General features: G+C 44.2%; 1 protein-coding gene across 4 annotated transcripts in view; it reads right to left on the minus strand.

The window, feature by feature from the left end:
* Positions 1 to 3,485: 3,485 nt before the first annotated feature.
* The window catches only part of SHTN1 (shootin 1), an 89,510-nt gene continuing 67,549 nt past the window's right edge, over positions 3,486 to 25,446 (minus strand). For 3 of the 4 annotated variants that reach the window (XM_079793573.1, XM_079793570.1, XM_079793571.1), the window contains 3 exons: positions 22,632 to 22,752; positions 17,604 to 17,787; positions 3,489 to 5,241 (listed from right to left, as the gene is read on the minus strand). In XM_079793573.1, the coding sequence (XP_079649699.1) occupies positions 5,019 to 5,241; positions 17,604 to 17,787; positions 22,632 to 22,752 (528 nt within the window). In that variant the 3' untranslated portion in view covers positions 3,489 to 5,018. Of the gene's footprint in view, positions 5,242 to 17,603; positions 17,788 to 22,631; positions 22,753 to 25,446 lie in introns of all 4 variants that reach the window. The other variant, XM_079793572.1, reaches the window with a different exon arrangement.

Here is a 25,446-nt window from a genome sequence, read left to right on the forward strand (position 1 = left end):
TGTTTACGTACCTGCTCTATCCACTGGGGAGGGCAGGGGGTGACCTGGTAAAAGTATCCGGGACTTTTGTTGCCAGCTCACGCTCAGTGCAAACACCTCACCCTTTACAAGGGAAAACGTCTCTGAAAAGCAGATCTTTTACCCCAGGAGCTCTCTGTGCCAGGAACATGTATGCATCTGTGTTTACCTTACACACCCGTGCTAGGAAGCACAGACACGGTTTTGTAGCCAACCTCACACAGAAGTATGAGCGTTTCACCATCCTGTGTAACAGCCAAGCAGTTGCCTTTGCCCCGATTCCCTCCTCTCTCTAGGTGTTAGTTTTTCTTATATTATGTATATCCTTGGGAGTCTCCTTCAGTCCTTCTTGGGACAGGAATGAGTATAGTGAATAAACACATGCATGGATGGATAACTATTCTTAAGGGGATTAAATGCTCATTTATTTCCATGACAGCACCTGACAGGTGACTGAAGACAGTGCACGTGCAGGGTGACTGCCCCGCTGGGAGCCAGCAGAGAAGGAACAGAAATGAACTCACTCAGTCACGTACCTACAGATACCACCTGCTGTGTATGGTTTAGATTCTCTGTTAAAAGTTATCGTTTGCTTTACCCAAAAATTATACATAAATTGCTATATACTGACCTGTGGGAGAGTTGGCTAAATTTAGATTTCTGGTATATTCTATATGTTTTCGCTAAACACACTGAGGACCTCTCCTCTTGAAGAGGACTAACAGGGAGAAGTCATGGTCTGATGCCCAGGCCTTTCCCTCGAAGCCGTGACTCAAGGTCGGTTCCGGGTCCGAGTCTCCCAGAGCGCGGGCAGGAGGAGCGGGGTCTCTCTCCATGCCGGAAGAAGAGCGTCCAGGCTGTGGCTGCTCCCGCCTCTCCTGCTGCTTACAGCAAACGGGGGGCTGTGAGAAACTGGAGGGAAAGCCCATCTTAAAGGCAGGAGGAACAGACTGGGTGTTCACACAGCCTTTGCACATGTACATGGGTGTGCATACACACATGCATGAAACATGGGAGATCATAGAAGAGCATGCCCTGGAACTATGATACTAATTATAATTGGATGACTGAAACCACAGAATAAAATGTACAACTAAGTAAATAGTTAAATAAAGTTAACCAATGAGGTGATTGATGACCTCCACCCGATCAGCACTTTAATTTCAACACAGAGCGCAGCCCGTTCACCTTGACCGCACTTGAGGACTGGGGCACCAGTGGGTCGGTAGCATTTTAACTTAAAAATGTTAATGTGATAAGCACTCTTTCTATTTTCTCTCTGTGTCTACATTTATTATGTAATAGGTAGTAGGTATAAAGCATATATATCATCTGTAAGATACCAACTGTAAAAGAGATGAAAGAAACTAGTCATATCCCATTTTAACCCTTTGCACTCGCTTGCTTTTTTCTCGATTCCTTTATTCTAATGCTAACCGTGTCGAGTCACACTCGACATCCGAGTGCAAAAGGTTAAGAAATGACAGAGGGATTGGGAAAGGTCAGCGTGTAGAAGAAACTTCTATCCAGCCCTTAAGTGGGGACTGCTTGGTGACCCTCCCAAGGTCAGTGATGATGATGGACGGCCATCCACCCTCCCCAACATGGTTCCATAGAAGCTAGAGTTATCCCATGATTGACGTGATTACACACGTATAGTGTGCATTTAGGAATATCATCCAAACTTGGTTTTGTAAGATTCTGTGATATGGACTATCACTGACCTGACAAACAACCTTCAAATTATCTGGAAAGATAAACGATGATTTTTGCCTGTACTCCATTTCCAACATCTTACCGTTAACAAAGAAGGGAAGGAAGGAGGAATTACTGGCGTGAAACATGCATGAAACATGGGAGCCAAAACATCCGTCCTTTTTACCCAGACCAAACAAGGGGGCTGTTAGAGCCCTGGTGACCCCTGACGATCAGAATTTCCACAGGACAATCAACTGCTGACGCTCTGTGTGGGATGGGGTGAGACTAGCTCAGACACAAACGTGCTACAATTGCCCCGGCTGGGGTGGCTCAGTTGGGTGAGCATTATTACCCAGTGCACAAAAAGGTTGCCAGTTCAATTCCTGGTCAGGAAAGATACCCAAGTTGTGGGTTTGATTCGTGGTTGGGGTGCGTGTGAGAGACAGCCAATCAATGTTTCTATTTCTCTTTCCCTTCCTCTCTCTAAAAACATAAAAAAAGTGCTAGGAATTTAAATAAATTCTTATTATGTCAGAAGAAGGGAGACATTTTCTTTTTCTTTAATAGCAAGAACACGAATATCCCCTTGCCTCACTCTGGCTATAAAAGTGCATCAAGTCAGGGGCACATGCCTGGGTGGTGGGCTCGATACCCAGTAGGGGGCGTGTAGGAGGCAGCCCCATCAATGATTCTCATCTTGTTTCTATCTCTCTCCCTTCCCCTTCCTCTCTAAAATCAATAAATATATATATTTTTTAAATAAAAGGGCATCAACATGAGTTACAAAACCCTGTAACAGATGAGAAACAATTCTCATTTCTAAAACAGAAGGAAGAATAATTCTTTAGAAAAAAACCCAAAAAATACAAAGACGGCAGCCCCTTCCAATTATACAGTAGCCTATGTAGGGTATCTATACTTTTTATATGCAAAGAGCTACGAGCGTACCTTGAAGACACAAGCACCAGCTTTCCCAGGTCTCCCACCCCCACCTAACTGCTCGCTGACAACGGCACCCCAGCAGGGGCAAACCCTTCCTAAAAACTGACGTGAAAAGGGAAAAACTGTAGGCAGAGAAAGGTGAATAAAATCCTACACCATATATCTTTATATCAAATTAATTTTAAATGACTGTGATCACGGTGAAAGAAAGTAAGCAGCTTACAAAAGGCAAGAACACTCCTGCCCTAGCTGGTTTGTGGACCAAAGGGTCCCGGGTTCGATTCCAGTCAAGGGCACATACCTCAGTTGCAGGCTCCTCACTAGCCTGGGCCCTGGTCGGGGCGCATGCAGGAGGCAACCAATCTATGTGTTTCCCTCTCTCTTCCCCTCTCTCTGAAAATCAATGGAAAAATATCCTTGGGTGAGGATGGAAAAAAAAAAAAAAGAAAAGGAAAGAAAAGGCAAGAAGAGTCAAAATACCAGTTACTGGCAGCTGCCTGGCCTAATGCATCCCACCACATAGTCACTTCCGACCCTGGAAGCGAGGCTATTCTGTGACCGCGCCCTTCTGTCACATGTGTGATGAACCAGGGAACGGAGCTCACATCCTCCTGGTCCTAAATGTGGATGACACACCCCAGTGGGCTGATGACCGACACAGGAGGGAGGACAGCACGAAGCAACAGGGAATGAAGTCCTCAGAATACACGACTTTGTGGGTTATTAAAAATTACGACGTTATCAGCGCTTCCATAATTTCCTTTTTAAAGAATGTCTGATTTGGGGACCTGAACCAAACATGTCAATAACCACAAATGACCTTTAGTGGGAACCTGTGGGTGCTTTTTAATAAGTGGGGTGAGGAGAGCTCAAATCACAGCAGAACAGAACTTGGTTAGGTGCCTGGATGCAGTTAGCAGTGAGCATATCACACAGCAGCAGCATCCAGTGAGAGAGTGTTACAGTGGAAAACATCACACTTCCATTTCCCAGGAGTCAACTGCTAAGTAACTGTAAAAGTCGTCCCTGGAAGAACACGGAAACAGTCAAGCATAACGAACCTACAGGAAGATCATTGTGCCCAAATCGAGGAGGGACGCGTCCCTGCCTGCCTCCCTCTTCAAGCCTATGCTTAGCACACGTGCAAAAATCAAGTACAATACAACTACTGCAATTATTACTATCATTTTCTCTTGCCCTTAGGTGAGCAACACCTGACAGCTACATGCTGAGCTCTGCTAACAAAACGAAACCTTTCACTTCCTTTAATAGCAAAATTACCATTACTGAATCACTGTCGTAAAAAAAAAATGCATTCAAGTACATGACCACTTATTTTAAATAAACACCAATTTTGAAACAATCAACTTTGAAAAGCTGCATACGTGTGTTTTTTAATCCCTGATTACATTTCTATTTATTCACTGTGGTAGACCGAAACATTGTATTTGTAGAGACTAACTACCACTTAATTTCTTACAAAAACAACAACAAAAAACAACAAACCTGTGTAATGTAGAACAGCAGTAAAGGAAATTGTCCGCTTGCCACGTCTCTTCCCTGTACGTAAGAACTGTGATGAAATATGGTACTAGTGCCCATGAGTACATGAGAAAACATAGTGAACTCATATAGCACAGAGCAGAGGGTTTACCATGTTAAGACTCTGTTACATTCAAGGATTGGGCTGCACCTCGATTCTGTATTCGGGCCACCAGCGCATTCCCATCAAAGACCTTGCGAGGTTTTGGACTCAATCATCAGCATGTATTTTCATCCCATAGGTAACAGTTGCATAATTAACACTGATTATGGGGCCACTGGTTTGACACCAGCTCCTGAATTTTAACTTTACCTCAGTACATCCTAGCAAGTAACTTGTATGCCACAGTGCCTAACAATTCCCACGCTACTGCGGTTTCTCCATCAAAGAGGATTGGATCCGAAAAAGCAGCTCATTTGAGGGCTTTTTAAATCACCTTAAATTGTTCGGTTCTGTTTATCCAATTATCCACAGCCCTACAAACTTTCAGCGTTACCTTTAAATCGTGGTATGTACATTAATGAAAAGGATAGAAACATCTGCATTTTCTGTAACCTTCTCAAAGAAGTCACATTTCATACAGTAATTAGGAAAAAAAAAACCTTATCCCTATGAATATAAGAAACTACATAGAATGTGCATTTTGCTAAACAGCTTACTTACTAGTATATTGATAGGCGAACTACTTACAAAAGTGACATCAGAGAAGAACCTGTTTTTTTTTTTCTGAATCCAGGGACAAGAACAGAATGTCTCTAGAACTAAACATGTGCTCGTCGAAACGGACTTCTACGCATGTCACCTTCTGGCTCAAGGATCAGCAGCTGGAGCTGTCCGTGTCTCTCATTTTTTCAGCGCTGTCTTCTTTGTATTCTGGTTTAATTTCGCCGTCAGCATCCTCGCGTGGAGTTGGATCTTGTTCGGCACCCTGGTCTTTGGTTTGGGGTTCGTGTGTGGAAACAGGATCTAAAACTACAACTGGTTCGGCTTGCTTTTCACTGCCAAGGTATTGTCTCCTCCATCCAGGGTCACTGGGAGGCCTAGGGGATGAAGAGTTAAACAACAACAAAAATTAAAAGCAGAGAGAAAAAGATTTGTCTTTCCTACTCCTGGATTCAGACGAACAAAAAAACAAACAAAAACACCCCAAGACGTACTAAGTCTAAGCAACATGCGCAAAGTGGTCTTGGAGGTGCCAGCCATTTACAGAAATGAAGCTATTCGGTTGCAGATTTAGGAGCACAAAGCCAGAAGAAAGGAGGCGGGAAAAAGTCAGAGCCATTAACGGCGGAGGTGTTAAAAAGCCAGACGCACCTACCTGCTGAATTACACGCTCTCCACAGGAAGTGCAAAGCTCAGGGGGTGGCAGACCCCCCCACTGCCTGAGCCAGACTCCTGCCCCGCCTTCAACGAGCCAGTTACCCCCCCTGCCTGCGTCCCTGGCACATGTGGCTGCAGATTAGCTCCGGGGAGACTGCGTGGAGGAGGAAAGTACATCTCCCCATCACTGAGGGGCAGCTGAGACACCGGGAGAGCTCTGCTCAGAAATGGGGGCGAGGGGAGGAACGAGGGCAGGTGGGAGAAGCCGGGGAGCACGCTAAAATGCTGTGACCTTAACCTTTTCAAAAAAGGAGAACCATGTTTCCTGAGAAATCTCTTCTTGGATGGCACACGCAGTTAGCTTCTCTTCCAGGGGCGTTCCTCTGCTCCTCTGACACAAGAAACGAGGCTTCTCAAGCTGATGGGTGACACCTCCCCGTGGAAAGGGGTGTCCTGAAACGCTCTTGCCACGTGTCGGGCAATTAGGGAGTCGGCACCTCCTCTTCTGAGAAGTCGTGGTCAGAAGCCACTGCCTGAAGGTCCTGGGCAGCTGACCTGGTGCCTGAAGGTTGAGGGGCGTGTAGTCGGCAGGGCAGGGGCTATTCCGACTCATCTGGTCTTCTTGGCAAGCGCCAGGATGCTAACCATGAGCCAGCACACGCCTGCCCACCTCTGGAGAGCAGGACATGGCTGCCCTACCTATTGGCCAGGCTCTGCCCACTCTTCTACCAGCCCCTTACCTGGAGTCGATTTCTACTATTTCTGACTCCTGGAGCAGGTCAGATCTGCCGGTTAGATACTCTATTACTACTCAGTACTGCCTCCCGTTGGCTTTACCGCAGTTATAATCAAATACTGTGCAAATTTGTTGTTCAATGTCTGTCTCTTCAAATACCAGGTAAGCATCCCCGAAACAGGAACTCTTCAGCTTTGTTCACAGGTGTACCCTAGCTAGCACCTGGCGCACACCCATCTGTGGGGTAAGCGAATGAGCCAATGCCCATGACCTGTGCGGGAAAGGCTCGTGATGAACGGGCAGACACCAAGGCTTCGGTGTGAGCAGGTCTGCAGGTCTCTCTCACACACCAAAACAACAGAACAAATGATCAGTTATTGAGAGAAAATAGTCTGCGGGGTCCAGCCACCGGTCCAAGAATCCTCAACCCAATGACCACGGTTTTATCACTGTCTGACCAGTGCTATGAGATTTATCCAGATCTTGAAAACCACTCCATCTGGCTATCCGGTTATACTGCGTGACATGCTCATCAAGAGTAAGTGATTCATGCGGAACTCTGTCTTCCTCGGAGGTGGTAAAAGCAAAGAGGGTCGGGAGAGAAAAGCTAGGCTATCATGAGGACCAGTCCCTTTATTTTTGCCTCCATCTGGCAATGCCCTTGCCATTAGAAACACCAAGACACTGCTCATCGACCTTGGCCCAGGATCCACTTTCCAAGATGTCTGTTACTATACTTTGGGGATCAGAATGGGACAGAGTTTCCGCAGGGGTAGCCGGTTTGACTTTCTCTGAGCCCGGCTGACACCTGTAAGACTGTACCTATTGGGATATGGCCAGAGAAGCACAGCCACAATGGTGATATGAGGGATTTATTGCAGGGGATAGACCTCCGGCAGTGGTCTATTTCAGTTGGCTGCCTCTGCATCAGATGCTGGGCAGGAAGTCAGTAGTTCTGGCCACTGAAAAGAAAGATGGATGAAAAGTGCAAGAGACGGAAGACAGCACGGCCCGTGGCTCTCACAATCTCTAGTCCTCATGATGCAGACCACCTGCAGGATAAGCCGGGCCCTTCCTCAGGGAAACGCACATGCACCTGCCCCAGCTGCTGCCACATGCCAGCGAGGCGACAACATGCGTGACCTGGGACAGCGTGGACCGTCAGAGCGTTCAAAGCAAGACTCCCATGTCACTTTGGCCTTCACGATCTCATGCAAGTTTCTCTTGTGGCCTCCCTGGCCTAGAAGCAAAAGGGCAAGGGCATTCTGGGAAATGAAGTTCCAGCCTAGCTAGGTTGCTACAAAGCCACAAAGCCTGCAGCTCACCTCACCAGGCTGGCGCCACCGCCTGGGTTTGAGCTCACTGCAGGTAAGCCAGCCAGCCGGCTCTAGGCATGCACAGGGGTGTCCATCTCATTCCAGGTGAGCATCAGCCCATACTGACCTTCACCACTTGTGCAGAACGAGTATGGAGGGTCTTGTGCCCAGGTGTGCCTGCGGGTGAAGGGGCGGTGAACACGTCCTAAACGAGCCTTCTTCATCGGTTGGAGGCCAAACACTTCCAGGAAGTGCTCCCAGGGCTTAACGGCAGCAACAAACGGATGTCGATGGAACTGAAAACTCGGAAACCTGTACTGTCAGGCTGAAGTGTCCTGAAATTGTCTCGGTCCACAGAATTGGTCCTCTTCCTTGAAGGAGGCTTCTCAACTGCAGAGTAATCTATCATTCAACCACCTGAAGGCTGCAGTTGGAGGACGCCTTTGTTGGTTAGCACTGGACTAGGCATAGTGGGCGATTTCGCTGAATCTATGCACCGAGAGTCAGAGGCACAAGTTTCTCCAGGCTAATGGGCACTGCCTGGAATCCCAGCGGGTTAAGACTAGCACGGACTATGGGGGTCATCTAGCCCCATCTGCCCTTGGACAGATGAGGAAAATGACGTTTGCAGAGGGGAAGAGCCTGCTCTAAAAATCATGAAGCTGAGCAGCAGCAGAGCCAGAGTGAGAACCAGGGGCTCCGTCTCCAGGTTCCTGCTTCTCCTGGCACCACGCTGTTTACCCAAGGCATCCTCTCCTAGGGAAAGAATGACGCCGCAGGCCAACTCTGGCATGCTTAAGGATGCCTTCCCGAATCCCTGTTTGCAGTGGCATCTTTCAGCTACGTAAACATAACGTCCATCCCTTCACGCTGTCCATGTGGGTTTTGTATGTGGGGGTGTGACTCGTAGTTCCTCCTCGTTTGCCACCGGGTCCATTCCTGGTTCTCAAGGGAAGCGCGAGAGAGCCCCGTCAGTGATGGTTCCCAGAACCCAGGCTCGTGCTCTCGGCAACTCTCCTGGCGGCTTTCAAAGGGGTAAGCCGGAGCTGCTTCCCCAGGTGAAAATCCCAGGCCCTCCAATGCAACCACCCAACAGGAACTGCAAGATACTATTATTATTCTGTTCCACTTTCCTACTTTCACTCCCCGGCTCAGGGCGATGACCACACATGAGGAATTCAAAGTCAGTCCTCACGAAAGGCACGGGAGGCCTCCTGTATCCCGCAAGATCGCCAAGCCAACTTGCATGTTACAGGTGTGAGAGAAAGCAAGACTGAAAGCAGGGGATGCCGGAGCTGACAGGGATCCCGGATCCCTTTTCAATTGTCAAATGAAGACCCCAAAGAAGGCAGTGAAGTGATCTGTCCAAGGGCAAACCACTTGTTAACAGCAGACAACGGGACTGAAATTGTGGAATCTTGATTTCTTGCCGGGTTGTTTTTTTGTTTTTTTTCTCACCACAACATGCCAGTAAGTCACTTATGATCCACTCAAATAGATATTTTCACGGGTCATTTTAGATCATTTGCTCAAGGGCTATTTCAAGACAAAAAGCAAAACAAAAGCTAGGAGACAATATGCCATTCAATGCCACCCTACAAAGCCGGATGCCAGGCACAACTGCAAATACTGCTCAGTGTGGACACAGCCTGTGCCAGCCACTGTCACTGCGAGGACTTCCTGTTCAGCGGGAGGGCAGCTGCCCGTCCAGAGCTGATGTCGGACTTCCAAGCGTGGCAGCGTTCTCTCGTCTAACACTTACTTTTCATCATTTAAAGTGGCAGCTCTTTTTCCCTCACACGGAAGCTGACCCGAATGGACAAACTAATTTGTTCTCTGAGCTAAAATGGGGTTTTAGAAAGTACACCAAGCTAAAAGAAACGGGTTCTGTTCCACCTGCGTGACAGTTAAGAGTATTAGAATTGGTAGTAACAGAGGAAGTGTCATTTTATGTTTAAAAGTCTATTTGGGGAGCCCTAACCGGTTTGGCTCAGTGGATAGAGCAGTGGTTCTCAACCTTTCTAATGCCGCGACCCTTTAATACAGTTCCTCATGTTGTGGTGACCCCCAACCATAAAATTATTTTCGTTGCTACTTCATAACTGTAATTTTGCTCCTGTTATGAATCGTAATGTAAATATCTGTGTTTTCCGATGGTCTTAGGCTCTACAGCAGCGGTTCTCAACCTGTGGGTCTCGAACCGCTAGCAGGGTCGCCTAGGACCATCGGAAAACAGATATTTACATTATGATTCATAACAGTAGCAAAATTACAGTTATGAAGTAGCAACGAAAATAATTTTATGGTTGGGGGTCACCACAACATGAGGAACTGTATTAAAGGGTCGAGGCATTAGAAAGGTTGAGAACCACTGGGATAGAGTGTCGGCCTGCAGACTCAAGGGTCCCAGGTTCGATTCCGGTCAAGGGCATGTACCTTGGTTGTGGGCACATCCCCAGTAGGCAGTGTGTGGGAGGCAGCTGATCGATGTTTCTCTCTCATCCATGTTTCTAACTCTCTCTCTCTCTCTCCCTCCTCTCTGTAAGAAATCAATAAAATATATATATTTTAAAAAGTCTATTTGGGGAAATTGTGGACGAGTGTATTAAAATCTCCAGAAAAGCAGGTGCCTGGAAGGAACGAGAGCAATGCCACAGCCCTTCGCTGCCGTTGTAACGTGGGAGGGGTTTGGGGTGGGGGGAGGTAAGACTTATTTTTACACAAGGGGGACATATGAAACTGACGTCCTCTCTGGAGTTTCCCCAGGAAACTACTTTATAAAGACAGATTTAAATCTTGCCGTTTTTCTGTCCTTGAAGGTGGTAAATATGATTGCGGCTTTATCCGTTTTTCTTGTAAATGAAACAGAGTTCAGACCGTCCGGCTGTGCGTCATTTGTTGGATGGCTGCCACCGACTAATGCAGACGTCCCACTGGGAGACCAGGGAAGAACTAGACTTTGATTCACCAGATTGTGTTAAATAGTCCAGCTGTTGCGATTTGAAAGATAGTTACCTCAGAAGTGAAATAGAAATGAACTTGGCATTTATGCCGCAAACCATTTTTAGAACTGTTTGGCAATCAGCTTTTCAGGGGGAGCATTTTATAAAATAACGCTCGCCGCTTTAAAAGTTTCATTCACTGTAATGTTCAAAATGTCCCACCTTTATATTATCAGTAAAATTAAGCCTGCGCGATATGTAGCATTTGCATGAAATAAGCATTTCCCCCTTCATTTCATGAGCTTTGATTGCACTCAATTGAGCTCCGAACCGTGCCGATTAGGGCTCTTTGGGGCATTAGTTAATTGGAATTGCAGCCGAAATGTTAGCTAGAATTTGTTGAACATAATTGGAACGTGGAAAGTTGATTCTGAAAGGAATTTCATTGAATGCAAACAATGATGTGCTTTTGAAAAATTAGAATGCTGCGATTTCCTCGCTTATGAGAGTCGAGTCCTTCGTGAAGTTCAGCTTTGGCAGGACCCTTCGCGATTGTTTTGATTCTTCTGGCACAGGTGCGGTTTGGAGTCAGGTCTTCCCTTTTATCAGCAAGTGTCCCCTCACCTCCCCCCACCCAACACCTCGTCCACGCCCCCTGCAGCTGAGAAAACGCGGCTGCTTTCTAAAAGGGCACCCGACCTGTGCTTGGGCATCAGGCGTCATAGGGTGGGGTCCGTGTGCTGCCTCCTGGCTTTGATTTTGCTCTTTGGTGCAGGCTCTCTAGCAGGGCGGCCTCGCAGGCCGGGGCACGCCATGAAGCCTGAAGCCTGGCCCCAGCTCCTGACTCCTCTAGTGGAAGGTGGACTGTGGGCACTTACATGTCCCCAGATACACTGGCCCACGGCGGCTCAGGAAACCGGATCGTTCTCGCCAACAAAACCAACACTGATAAAGCAGGAACTAAGATTAATTTTAGGTCCAACGTTCTGAAATGTCTCACACTTTTGGGGGGCTACCTTCAAAGCTTTTTGTAATTTTGCACCATTTGAAGTGACCAGGAAAGATCCCGACCATTAAAAGGGAATGTTATTTAAGCGATATTTTAAGAGACTTAATGTCTTCCACAAAATTACCGCATATGCACCTAAGCACTGGCCATTTCAATTCTAGATTTCCAGAACAATATTTTTAAATTTGTGAAGATTCCTCTTTAAATTTACTGTATCATATACTTTAAATTCTCTTTTAAAGATGGGAAGTCACAAAGAATTCTGTGTGCTTCTTTTCATATAGTCGTATGACAAAGCAGATTTCAGATGAAATGGGCCTAGCAGGTTTCAGAAGTTGGGCCAATTTGTCCTTACATATGAAATGGCATTTACGCTTTAGTCGGCTGCTTCTATTTGAAGAAATTAAATACCCAGCTATACACAGATAAAAGGAAACACAAACACTACAGAGACTACTGAAAGATGTTTTTCTAAAAACGTACAAAGCACCAAATGCAATCTGGTTCTCTATGCAGAAGTGATGTATTTTATGCTAAGTCCCTTAACATCACAGGTATTTGCAGCAACTGGAGGCAAATGCTAGACGGCAATTAATTCTTTGGGAGAACTGAGAATCACTCAGCAGCACTGTTAACAGTCACTGTGAGATTTACTCAGCAGAATTTGAACATGAGGGTAACAGAGTCTCCACAATTAACCTGGAAGAAGCTGCTGTCTGTACAGCAGCTCAGAACACGTGTGAGACAAAACTGCCCAGCGGATCTTCCGGCCAATCCACAGGGTAACTCCTCGGAAGGGAGGGGAGGGCAGGAAAAAAAAAGAGTAAGTGAGGGGATCTCGACTTCCAGAACATCCAGTTGTCTGCTAATTTTGTTGTTAAAAGTTAATGGCCCGTGGGCAGGCGCACAGGGAGCAGCTTTGTGGCTGAGCGTCGCCGCACAGAGCCGTTTCCTGCAGCGTCTGGCCACAATTCGGCGGTACTAAGATTACAGTTGAGAGCAGACAAAATCCTTTAATTGTGTAAGAGCATCAGATTAAGCAGTAACTTCCATGCTGTCCATTCTGCCAGCTAGTAGTCTCTTCTCAGAAAACAAATGTCTACTAAGCACAGGGAAGGGGCCCTCCATTCTCCCCCTACACCGTGCTCAGCACACCCACCGTCACCCACATGCACAAAAGGGGAGAAGAGAAGAAGGGCGGAGATGAGGAACGGGTGGAGGTGGGAATAAGGAAAGAAAACGCGCCCTTTCCACCTCAGGGGCTAAAAGAACCCTTCTAGTTTCCATTTACTGAACCAAACTTCTCTTAAGGAACAGTTACATGGCCAACCAAATTAATTCCTAGCGGAGACCACTATTTGAGAGAAGACTTTAAGCCAAGTTTCCCTAAAAGTAAGTTAGGAGTCTCAATTGCTCTTTGGTGACATATTTCAAAGGCTCAGATTCTCTAGCTCCAATCCAAAAGAGCAGGGCTTCTCAATTTCATTTTTCTACATTACTTCACCCTGGAGATAATGAAACAAAACTGAAGAGATCAGTTACAGGTTAAACAACGATCAAACCAATCTTACTTTTAATTCAAAACCCTTTGAAAGGCAATTCCATTTTTTCCTTCACAGAAATGTTTGATTATCACACTAACCAAGAGACATTTAAAATTTATCTTTGATCATCGACCCTTGGTGTTCAGTTAATGGCTCAAACAAGATGAACTCTTACAAAAACAAATCTGCGTGGGGCCAAAAGTCACATGTATTTAGAGACACCAGAGCTAGAAACTAAATGCAAATTAAAATGGTTTCACTGGAAATAATTTTTTTTTTACTGAACTCCTGTAATTGCTACATGGGTTTTTGTTTCTTAAATTCTTCCAGGGCACAATGCGACCTGCTTTGACTTTCCAAACAAAAAAGGCAAGGTAGCTGCCTATCTGGTGGTTAAAAAGGAAATTTAAAAGAGCTTGATAAAGCTTAGAGTTTGGGGGAGATCTGGGGTTGAAGAGCAGCATGATGAACTAGAGAAGTGTTAACTAGAAGAGTCTCCGGCAATGGTGGCTTAAAAGCATCTTCAAGAATGACCAAGCGGTGAGGACACAGTTCTGGAATCACTCAAATCATACCAAGTACAATGCAACCTGAGTTCACTTTCAAACGGATTCTCGCCTTTGGAGCAAACTTTTATGGAGGTACTGTAACTAGATGAAACGAAAAACCATCTTTGAGGATGACTGCTTATTTAGTTGTAACTATCAGGAGGATATTCACCTTCCTGAAAGTCATCAGTAGAGAAAGAGAACATGGATGAATGAAGCTCAGTATGGACGAGTAGGGCCACATCTGGATGTTGAGATGAAAAAGCAGGTGGCAAGAATACAAGATACTCTTGGACCTCTGCCTGATTGTGATGCAAAGCTCTGTTAAGATCTGCTCTCCTCTTTCGCCACCCTGAAGGCCTCTTGTCCTACTTCTGTTATAACATAGATATCCCAAAACATGACGACCCATGGACACTGAGCTCAAACTGGATCAAAGATGGAGTTATCTTGCCCTAGCTGGTTTGGTTCAGTGGATAGAGTGTTGGCCTATGGACTTAAGGGTCCTGGGTTCAATTCCAGTGAAGGGCATATGCCCGGGCTGTGGGCTCGATCCCCAGGAGGGGACGTGCAGGAGGCAGCCGATCGGTGATTCTCTCTCATCATTGATGTTTCTATCTCCTTCTCCCTTTCCCTTCCTCTCTGAAATCAAAATATATAAAAATGGAGCTATCTCAAAAAGGTACAGCAGAAAGTGGATGCAACAATAAAACACCTTGCTTAGGCTGGTGACAAAAATGTTAATTTTAATCCTTGCAATTAAGTACTAACAGTATGTCTTGCCTTCTCACAAGTCCCTAGGAAATAGATCCATATACTGCACGTATCTCTAGCTCTACAATTTACCAGGCAGGAGTTACTCAATTATTTGGAACACACAACATAGGTTGATTTTAAGAATTTATTAAAATAAAAAAGTTTTAAGGAATAGCTGATGTTATTTAATTTTCTGGTTAAGTGAAGTTCTTATGCAGAAAATATCTTTGGTTCTACTCTTACTTTACAACCTTTCTTAGATTAGAAAACTTTCTTGCCTACCAAAGGCTAATCAAGTGAGCATACCTGAATCTTCTATAACTGATGGTTACTGATAACTTTATCTTGTGTAAGTGCAAAGATGCAGAAGGTATGCAAGACTGAGCTGGAGGTAAATGACTCCTGGGCACTTAAAATATGTTTAAAAGACCAGATAAGCCAACCAAACAACAAAAATCTCTAATATTTGGCTTATGAATATGTGTAAGTGTTGAATAATGGGGGACTGCTGGTTAATTGAGTACTTTAATTGATACTCTACTATTTTGTTGATACTAAAATGTACTCATTTGTTTATTTATTCAACAAGTATTTCCTGAGAGCCTACCACAAGGCAGGAATTTTTCCAGGTGTTTGAGATACACCTGAGAACAAAACAGACAAAAAATTTCCTACCCTCATGGAGCTTACGTTTGAACAGGGAAAGAGAGAAAATAAGCATTAAATATAACATATAAAGCGCATAGTGGATTAGAAGATAACTATTGTGGGGAAAATGGAGCAGGTTAAGGAGGAATCAAAATTTAGAGGAAGATGAGTTACAATTTTAAATAGACTGGTCAGGGCAGGCCTCATTTAAAAGGTGACCTTGAGCAAAGAAATGATGGAGATGAGATAGTAGGTCACGCAGCTGCTGGGGAAAGGGCGCTCTGGGCAGAGGGGACAGCAAAAGCAAAGGGCAAGGGTGGATGGATACCTGGCCAGAGAGGCCAAAGTGGAGGGAGGAGGGGAGGGAGCGAGTGCAAGGGACTGGTGTGTGTGTGAGTGCTCCAGGTTACTGTCATCAATCTCCTCCCTTGACCTTGATTCCCTGTCAAGAGCCGAGTGGCACAATCCTAGTGCCACTCCACAGACCAACAAAAAGATGCAATTACTGGAGTGCAAAGCTGGTCTTGAAAAGCCAGGGAAACATCTCACTTTTGACTGCTGATCCGGCTTCCAAGTGCTTTGACAATTCAGGTCTCTGATCTGAGGTAAGACAGCGCGGTTTGCCTCTACCTTGTGGTTTGCATAACGGAGTGAAGTTAGCAAGTCACAGGAAGCCAGAAAGAGTCCTGCAAAGAACCCTTCTCCTTCCTGGCAGTGAGACTAGTTTCCAGGAATCCTGACCAATCACAGGAATTTTCACTTGTAAAGCTGATCTGTAACTACATTAAGTCCAAGTTCTTGTCCTCATTACAGAGCTGAGTTTAAACATGAATGAAGTGTGCCCGTCTGGGAAGTGAATGATTACCACGTGCATACACAAAATACTTGGGTTCCTTTGGAGAGTCTAATTGTACTGAACCTGATTTTTCAGAAAGGCGCTCTTCTGTGCTAAATGACTTCCTTCTATAGAAATACATGGCATTCGTTATTTCAGCTAAAGAACGTCAAGAACTGAATAATCAAGCGTTCGGGTGCGAAGTTTAAAAGTTAATACAGCAGCACAGAGTGTTTGTATTAGCGCTTTAAGTAGATAAATTAAATTGAAATGTGTCTCTTGAGCAGTCATTGAACAAGCAAGATGAGAAATAAATTGAGCGTCACATAGGCCTTTATGGCATCTAACAACTGTGTCTGTCAACACGCGGATCCTTTTCACTGTCAATTCGACACGTTTTGCAGACCTTGGGCCTGCAATTATTTCATTTCCTTTCTTGGGAATGTAATTTCCACTTACTTTTGGAGAATAAAAGGCAGACAAAAGGAAGAAGGAGTCGCAGTATTTTCTGATTAAGATTATCTGTGTAAAATGGTAAAGGGAAAAAAAATCTATACACACACACACACACACACTGAAGCATTTCTCAGAAACGAACTTGTTTCAGCCAAATTGCTTTTGTGTCTGGATACCGGTTCAAATGTAGCCGGAGTGCTGATGTCAAATTAGGTGTTAAACGAATTTAACAGGAAAGATGAAGAATGCATATAGATCATCTTTCTTAGAGCTGTTCAAATGACTGCAGTCAAAAGAAAGGCAACGCATGACTGCAGCAGAAAATGTGCTCCGCAACACAATGAAATTAGATAAAACTGTAAATCAGCACAGAAGGCCATTCATTCCAAAAGAGAGGCTGGGGATGGGGGTGGAGGGAGGTTAATAGTACCAATGAGAAATGCAAGAATGGAAGAAAATACCAATTGGCAAAAAGAGACCTAAATTGAATTTCAAGTTCATTTGTCCAGGCTTCACCTTTTAAACTAAGACAGGTAGAGGCACAAAAAGGGCTCTCTCTCTCCTGATGGAGCAGGAAATCGGAGGTTTAATGAACCGTGATTATAATTACAATCGGCGGATCTGATTTGTCTCACCTCTTCCTTTTCTTCAAGTGACAAACCCCCTGACATCCTGGCAGGAGAAGGAAAGCAAAACTAGTCTAATTTCAAAAAGAGCCTGCCACTGTTACAAAACAAACCGACGCGCCACCAGATCCGCCGGAAACACAGTCCATGGCAGGATAAACTCGGCGAGGGAGTGTCCCTGTCAAGCAACTCTATACAGATAACTGTTGACAGGGTATGTTTTCATCCTCGGGGTAGAGAAACATTAAGGCACATCTTTATGTGAGGACCAGAAAATGAGGCTGTGAAAAGGTACCCTTCAAAGGACGCTGGAAGACCGAGTTCTTCTGCAAGATCTAGCATCTTCTTCAGCTCCTCGTGAACCATGAAGAGGGATGATGGAGGCATTCACCCTTGAAAGAATGACTCAGTGTCTTTGGATGCTGAGTAATGATCACCCCGCTCTGTGAGGAACCTGATTAGCAAACCAGTTTAGGGGCAGGAATTCTCTTCACACGTGTCTGCTTTGGATAAGAATAAGAACTCTAAACTAGGAGCCTATTGGCTCATAAAAAGCAGAAGAAGAGCAGGTACTGGCTCTCTAAAGAGGAAGAAAGCAAAGCAACACACGAGTTAGTTATCACAGACGGTTCTGCACGCGAGGTAGTAAAGAGCAGCGTTACTTACTGAAATGTAACCTTGGGACTTGCGCTTCCTTCCAATTTACACGGCCCTTCACCTGGCTCAGGTGTTGGGCTGTTGAATTCTGCCTCCAGAGTTTTCTTGTTCAAGGCTGTTTTTGCTACACTGGATACAGAACCCAACACCGGCATGGATTTGGACTCTGAGGTGGCTAATATCCCGGTTGGACCTTAAAACCAAACACATACCTCCAGTTTAATCATTCTGTGCGATGTTGATTAATATGGCACTGAAAACAGATTAGCTGCAAAGCCCTCAGGAAGTGAAAAGGCCAAGTATGGTTAAGGTTTCCAGAGCAGGCAAAAATGGTTCTATGAGAAATCTGCTCTGCTTTGTGGCACTCCTCAACGCCCCGGGACCACGCTGAGCAACTGTGCACAGGCCTTAGAGAAACCACAGAACCCCAGGCCATGGTCCCCTCACTGACCGGAGTCCTTAAAAATAGGCCGAAACCGGTTTGGCTCAGTGGATAGAGCGTCGGTCTGTGGACTGAAAAGTTCCCAGGTTCGGTTCTGGTCAAGGGCATACACATTGGTTGTGGGCACATACCCAGTAGGGGGTGTGCAGGAGGCAGCTGGTCGATGTTTCTAGCTCTCTATCCCTCTCCCTTCCTCTCTGTAAAAAATCAATAATATATATATATATATATATATATATATATATATATATATATATATATTTTTTTTTTAACAAATAAATAAATAAATACCGCCCCTGCGAAAACTCTTTTCTTCTCAGAGTATGGCTTTCTGGCAGCCCTCCTTGAATTTGAACCCTGTGGCCTCTCAAGAGTTAATTCCTCCCCAAACTCAGCTCTGCGTGTTAAACACCAAGTGGACCGATGTCAAAAGGATCTTTCTCAGAGGCCCATGGAAGGCTTCTTGAGCATCCAACAGCTTTTATGAACATTTTCATTTCAATGTGATTGAGAAGTAAGTGGACTTATTTCCTGTTCCTACACAGACACGGGATTAGAAAAATTAAGTGGCAAAGAGTTTGGCTGGTTAGCTTTTAGGCTTTTCTGCTCTTTGGGACAGGATGAAAAACACTCTCACCGGGCTTGTTACGGAGATTTTTGGCATATCCACCTACAAATTCTGGGCACCGAAGCTACGCTCCATCGTGACTTATTTCCTGTCTTTAGTTTGAAAGATACTGTCCTAGGCAGTTTCTTTTCAAAGCAAGATTCTAGTATGTTTATGGGTTTTTTTCTTGAAACTGCAAAAGGAATCCTTTGTAAACAAAGAGATTCGAGATACTGAATATTCTGGTTGAAAAGGCCTTTCCCTCCCACCTGTGTTAAGCCCCATGTTGCATGGGGATGTGGGAGCCAAGGGGGAAGGGCAGAAAGATCCAGAAAGTTCTTGAAAATATAAATGTGAAGCTGAATTCGAGAACCGCTTCCGAGCAGCTCTATTCCGCCCTGGGATAATTGTTGGCTGCAGCACTGATAGCTTTAAACCATCTGTCCTTGTCGGAAAGCAAGATCTGCTTCTGAATGCACCAGCGCCTGCGGCTTGCTCTGCGGCTGAAGCCAATTAAAAAGGAGGGAGAGTGGGTGAGCTGAGCCAGAGCTCTTATTTTTCCTACAAAAAGGAATAAAGACAAATGCTTCATGTGTAAGATTGTTATTATTATTATTATTATTATTATTATTATTATTATTACTGCATTGTGTTTAAGCTGCCCAGTGTTTCCCAAGAGGCATTCACTGCTCTTTGAAATGTCAGTGTGTTGGGTCGTAAGTGTAGGTAAGACAAGGGAGTATCAGGGTCAAAAGAAAAAGGCCCGGCCAGCGTGGCTAAGATGGTTGAGCATCGACCTATGAACCAGGGGGTCACAGTTTGATTCCCGGTCCAGGCACATGCCCGGGTTGCGGGCTCCATCCCCAGTAGGGGGTGTGCAGGAGGCAGTCGGTCAATGTTTCTCTCTACTCGATGTTTCTATCTCTCACTTCCTCTCTCTGAAATCAATTAAAAAATAAAATAAAAAACACTTTTTTTTTTTCCAAAGAAAAATTCTAAAGTCAAAGGTGCTTCACTGGCCCTTGGGCTCTGAGTTCTGCACACCTCAGGCTACCTCTGCTTCTCTTGGGATGCCTCCTTTCTCCGCTTTGGGACCTCACATTTAGCTTTCCTTTAGCTTCTGTGTGTAGAGGGAAAAAATCCCAGAGATTAAGTGTACCTGAGGCACACACCTATCAAACTCATCCTCTGTAACTTGCTTCCACCATGCAGCTGGGCTGATGTAGCTTCCTAACCCACCCCTCTCTGTCCTGGAATTATCCCTTGTCGTTTCATGATCTTTATTAAAAGATTTACATGGTAAATACTTCTTCCAGTTTGATGCTAGGATAACATCTGTACCATCTTTTTTTAAAAAAGTATTTCTTTTACTAGATTATAGAGTTTGTAGGCTTGTTTCTTTCCTCTCCCCCCCCCCTCCCTTTGGCTACTAGGGAGTTCAAAAGAAGATTTTTGCTCAATTACAAGTCACCCCCCTCAGTATGTGTACATATCTTATTCTACCTTCCCTCAAATTATACACTGAATATTTGTATATGGGTGGAAATAACCAATTAAGTAAGAGTCTCGCCATGCCTACCTTCCTCCAAATTTTCAAATTTCCAAAGTGACTAAAATGAAAATATTTCCTGGTGCCTCCCACTGAAAACTAACTCTGAAATAGTGAGTGCTTCATGTTCGACCAAGTTCATGAGCGAGGTGAAGAATGTTTCTGGAGGACCAAAAAGGTCAGTGGCAAAATACAAAACGTAAATGGCAGAGCACGAAAATGTCATCCGAAAAGTCCCACCAATCAACGGTGGCTACCTGAGTGCTCTGAGGAAGAAATGCTGGAAAAGTCACAGCACGGATTAAGCCACAAAATGAATGATTCATATGGAGACTGCTAAATGCTTGTAAACCAATCTTAAGGAGGGGAAAAAAAAACAAACACAAAAAACCACTCTTATGGCAGCCTTTAACTTTTCTGAGAGGTGGCTGTTTGGGGGCGGAATAGAGGGGGTAATTATAGGACAGTAACAGCAAAATTTCCAGACCAAACAAAAAACTGATTTTTTTTTTAAATGAGGAAACAAAGGCTTCATCTTTTTATAGTAATGCTTTGGCTGGTGGTATGCTGCTTCCAGTTTAAGAAACCAATTTACTCAATTGTTTGAGTAAGTCCCTATGCGAGAACCAGAGCCTGCTTATCAAAAACCCAAATCCTTAATACTCCAGCAACTTAAACTTGACATAAACTTGAAGGAAATGCAAATTAAACTGTTACAACGGGCTAAGCTAACGGGAGTTCACAGGACTAAGCCTAAATGATTCAGACGATTAGCTCGAGTTGCTGGTTAATTTTACTTTAGCTTTTCAAAGCCAGCCTCCTGGCCTCAAGAAAAAAAACCTCATAAAGCTTTCTGCTAATTCCCATGATCAGTTGACAGAAAAAAATAAATAAATAAAGACACACCACAGGGGACAACAACCAATTGATGTGTCTCTCTCACATCACTGTTTCTCTCTGTCTCTCCCTCTCCTTTTCACTAAAAATCAATGGAAAAATATCCTTGGGTGAGGATTAACAACAACAACAACAACAAAAAGTTCTGGATATTGGTTGCACCACAATGTGAATATAGTTAACACTACTGAACTGTACATTTAAAATGGTTAAGATGATGTTTTATGTTTTGTGTATTTTATCACAATTAAAAAAAACTGTAAAAAATGTAAAAATAAAATAAATAAAAAATAAAGACACACCAAGTTAGTTAGGGAACAGATTTTGATGTCCAATACGTGGGTATCTTGACACAAATGCAAATTGTGAGCTCAAGACTTGCTCAGATGGTCATCGTTGGTGACAGAGCTGGAATTTCTCATCACTTGGCTCACAGGCAGAGACACTAAACTAAATGGATGTGAAGAACAAAGACGATTTCTCTACAATTATAACTGATGTGTAATTAACTACTATGATTACTGATTATCGTGAGCTGACTCTGCCAGGCACAGTGGCGAAGCACTTTTCATATACTGACTGACTTGATCCTTAGAATAATCCTATGAGAGAGTGCTTTTATTCGTCTTACTTTATAGATGAAGAAACGGAGGCACAGAGAGGTTGGGTAATTTGGGTAAGAGCAAGCAGCTAGTAAATGGCAGAGCTAGGATTTGAACTCACACTGTCTTGGTTCCAGAGCCTGTGCTCAATGCTACACTGTTGCCAAAGCCCATCCTGAATGTCTTTGCACAAGGTCATCATGCATTAAGCAAACCAGATCTATAAAAGCCTGATTACCTACTGTTAGGTCTGATCAAATAATTGAATCGATATGATACGCCCTCCCCTAGGAACTGACCTTTAGACAACTTTACAACCAACATTCCCTTTCGCTTAGACCACATTCCACTTGCTAAGACCATTATCCTTCCCCTCCAGACCTTCCCAGGATCCAGACCCGCCCAGAGAATTCCCCGCCCAGAAAAAAAAAAACCACCTAGAGTCCTTTAAAATCTCTGACTCCCATTCCTCGGAGCTGATGCCATCCTGTTCTCAGCCCTGCTGCTAGCAGATGTAACAATACATTTATAATTCTTCACCCCATTTGGCCTCATGCATTCCTCCTTCAGTGACCCTAACATTTGGTGCCGAAACCCGGAATGGTGTGTGGACTTTGGGGCAACTACTGTACATTGTGGTCACGCTGAAGGGAATGTTGGTTGTGAAGTGGTCTAAAGGTCAGTTCTTAAGGAAGGGGATATCAATTCAATTATTTGATCAGACCCAACACCTACAACTACATAAGTAACATGCCAATAAATAAAAATAACATAAGCATTCTTATGAGGGATCCATAAGTACCTTTCACCAGCCAATACTTCTCACTCACATTAAAAATATTTAATAATAATTTTAAGAAGATAATTTCACGTTAGAAAGGAACTCAGAGGAAGACGCTGCAGAGAGGAAGAGCGCTATGGAGAAACGAAACCAGCTTACTACTGCTCTCTGCTTCTGCCGTCACCTTCCTGCGACGCAGAATCCTCTCTAACTCACTCTCACTGCTCTCAGTGTTAAGGGATTTTAAGCTTCTGGAACTAGTAGATTTATTAAGTGTCCCCTAAAGTGAAAAAAAAACAAAAACAAAACAAAAAACAAAAAGGTTAATAAAGGCTTAATACAACATACAAAAGAATATAAAAATAAAACCACCAAAACATTACCAGAATTTGAATGGAATTAGAAAATAAAATGAACTTTACATATGTATATTTTTTTTTCATGGGCATATCTTCAACAACACATAGTGTTGGATCATTTAAGAAGACGCTCCTGAGGATGTAAGATGTTAGCTCTCATAGCAAAAGAACAGGACAAGAACACCCCTTGATGTGCTAACTACACGAAATTCAGTGGCGGGAAGGTACCTGCACAACGATGGTTAAGATGCTGATGTGTGTTGATCCGTTGCGTGGAGAAGAGGATGGACATAATGAACTCACCTGAGAAGCCACACGCTACAGAATCAAAACCCTGGTGGCCCTAAAAAACGTGTGGCTGGTTCTTCAGAGAGTGACCTTGACTGCACAATGGTGCCTCAGTTGCCAAAGGAGGTACGCAATGCTCTCCAGTGGCCTGACCCCAAGACGTGCTGCACCGTGGCTTCGCTGTGAAAGAGGAAGGGTTAGACTCCCACAGGGAGGCAAGGAAGAGTCCGGCACTGACATCGTGACTCCAGAATCCTAACAGGGAGGCAGAGACTGGGTGTCCTTCAGGCCCGGAGATACTGGAGGAAACAAGAGAAGCCATCGAGCTGTGCTCCTGCTGAAATGGTAGTGACCTTCAAGACGACAGAGAACGCCCCAGGCAGCGGTCCCCTGCCCTGGCTGCTCCGGGAAGTGTGTTATGGAGAGAGAGCTATGGCTTTCCATCTCCATTACCAGTCAAGTGTTGGAACAGAACACTAACTGATGGTTTGATCAGAGCAAATCAGAACCTCAAGTTTGGGACAACTCGCCTGACTTCGTGCCGGAGTCAGAAGGCAGCTTTTGTCCACCGAGGCTAACCACCAGGCCGGCCTTGGCCATTTCTGAGCTCCCCGCGGGCTTGCTCTTTGTTCCCTGCTAATAACTTCCTCAGGATCCTAAGAATTCTACTCCCTAAAAATGATAACTCTTTAGCCTATAAAACAAAGAGAGTTTGTAAAACCAGGTAATTACAAATCTCTTCTGACACAGGCGGTTACGCTGTTTTGTGTAGGAAGGTTTTTTCCCCTCCCTGACAGCATACAGTTATAGGTCAGGGAGGACCTTGGCTAACAAGATTAGGATATTGCATGCTTCTACAGTCAGATGCCTAACCAACCTGATGTGTAGAGTACTGAGACAAGGCTCACATGTTAGCCAAGCATAAATCGCCCTCTTCCCCCCACCCACCCAAAACTACATCTTTCTGCTTTTTCATTTATTGCGAACATTCATAAAACACATTCAAAGGAACACCACATTACATGTAACACGGTAACAGCTCAGTTTATAACTTAAAAATTATTTGGTTTACTTAACAGTTAACAAGCAGATCTGTATCTACTTATCCTAAGGTAGGGTAAACACTGAGAAGGTAAGGAAAACAGAACGAAAGCCAATTTTGATCAATTTTTAAACATGGACTAGAAAAAGCATTTCCAACTCACTTGTGTTTATAATTTTAAAAAACGTACCAGTTGTATTGTATGTAAGCAGATATTACTTAACGGAATGGCCATTATTATTAAGACAACTCATAAAACCACACTGTTTGAATGTCAAGGACATTCTGTGTGATTTTCCTAATGGCTGGAGTTAATGGCTACCTTTTATTGAAGAATTTATCTTTCACAATATTCTCTCTGTTTCATTTAGACGACAGCATTATTTCCCCAAATTCCTGACTATGATGAATGACCCTCTCTTCACCTGATACTGAAGGAACCCATTTTTCAAGTCTGAATCCTTGAATCCCACACTTTTCGTCCACTCACTGACTGATGGCGTTGATTCAGCTAACACATAAGGACATTTTAGATACGGAGGCAATGATGGAAGAAAGAAAGGTTTCTGCATGACTCTCAACTGAAATGATAAAGGAGCTCAGCTAATAAAGTACAAAGATTATCTTAATTACCCATTTACACTATAATCATAGATTGTGAGAACAGAAATTAACTTGGGAGCCATGCGGTCCATAGAATTCCTTCACCTTACAGAGGAGAGAGCCTCGGGGTTTGGGCCAGATCCCAAGACAAGGCAGTGATAGGGCGGGGCCTTGACCGTGGCTCTTCTAATTCCCAAATCACTTCTCTATCCCTACTCTGAACCACTTTGATCATGGACCAATCTTAGTGCCCCACGTTGGTGAAATGTTCCTAATACCAAGTAATCTAATTGTCAGGGGGGAAAATTAACTATTCAACAATTTCTGGGTATTTTGAAAAACTGGAGATGTTCGAGAAAGACCTGTAAGAGAATTTTTTTCAAATGCTATTTCAGTTTCTTTGATTTGGAAGCAACTGTATTGGAAGAGAGACGTTTGGATTCATTTTGTCTTGATTTAAACTCCAGAAACTGCCATTTCCACTTTGACTTTTAAATGACTGGGGAGACTCAAGATAACCCTTGTGTGACTATAGGAAATGAACATATCTTTGTTTAATCTGTGCGATGCACACCATTTTTAAAAATGAAGTATAAATAGGCTTGGAAAAATGAGTCCCGTCAACACGGAGACTTTACAAATTAGCTTGGAAACTGGACAACTCAAAATAGAGTGAGGTTTT

This window comes from Cnephaeus nilssonii, assembly GCF_951640355.1.
Source record: "Cnephaeus nilssonii genome assembly, chromosome: 16".
NCBI classification, from domain to species: Eukaryota; Metazoa; Chordata; class Mammalia; order Chiroptera; family Vespertilionidae; genus Cnephaeus; species Cnephaeus nilssonii.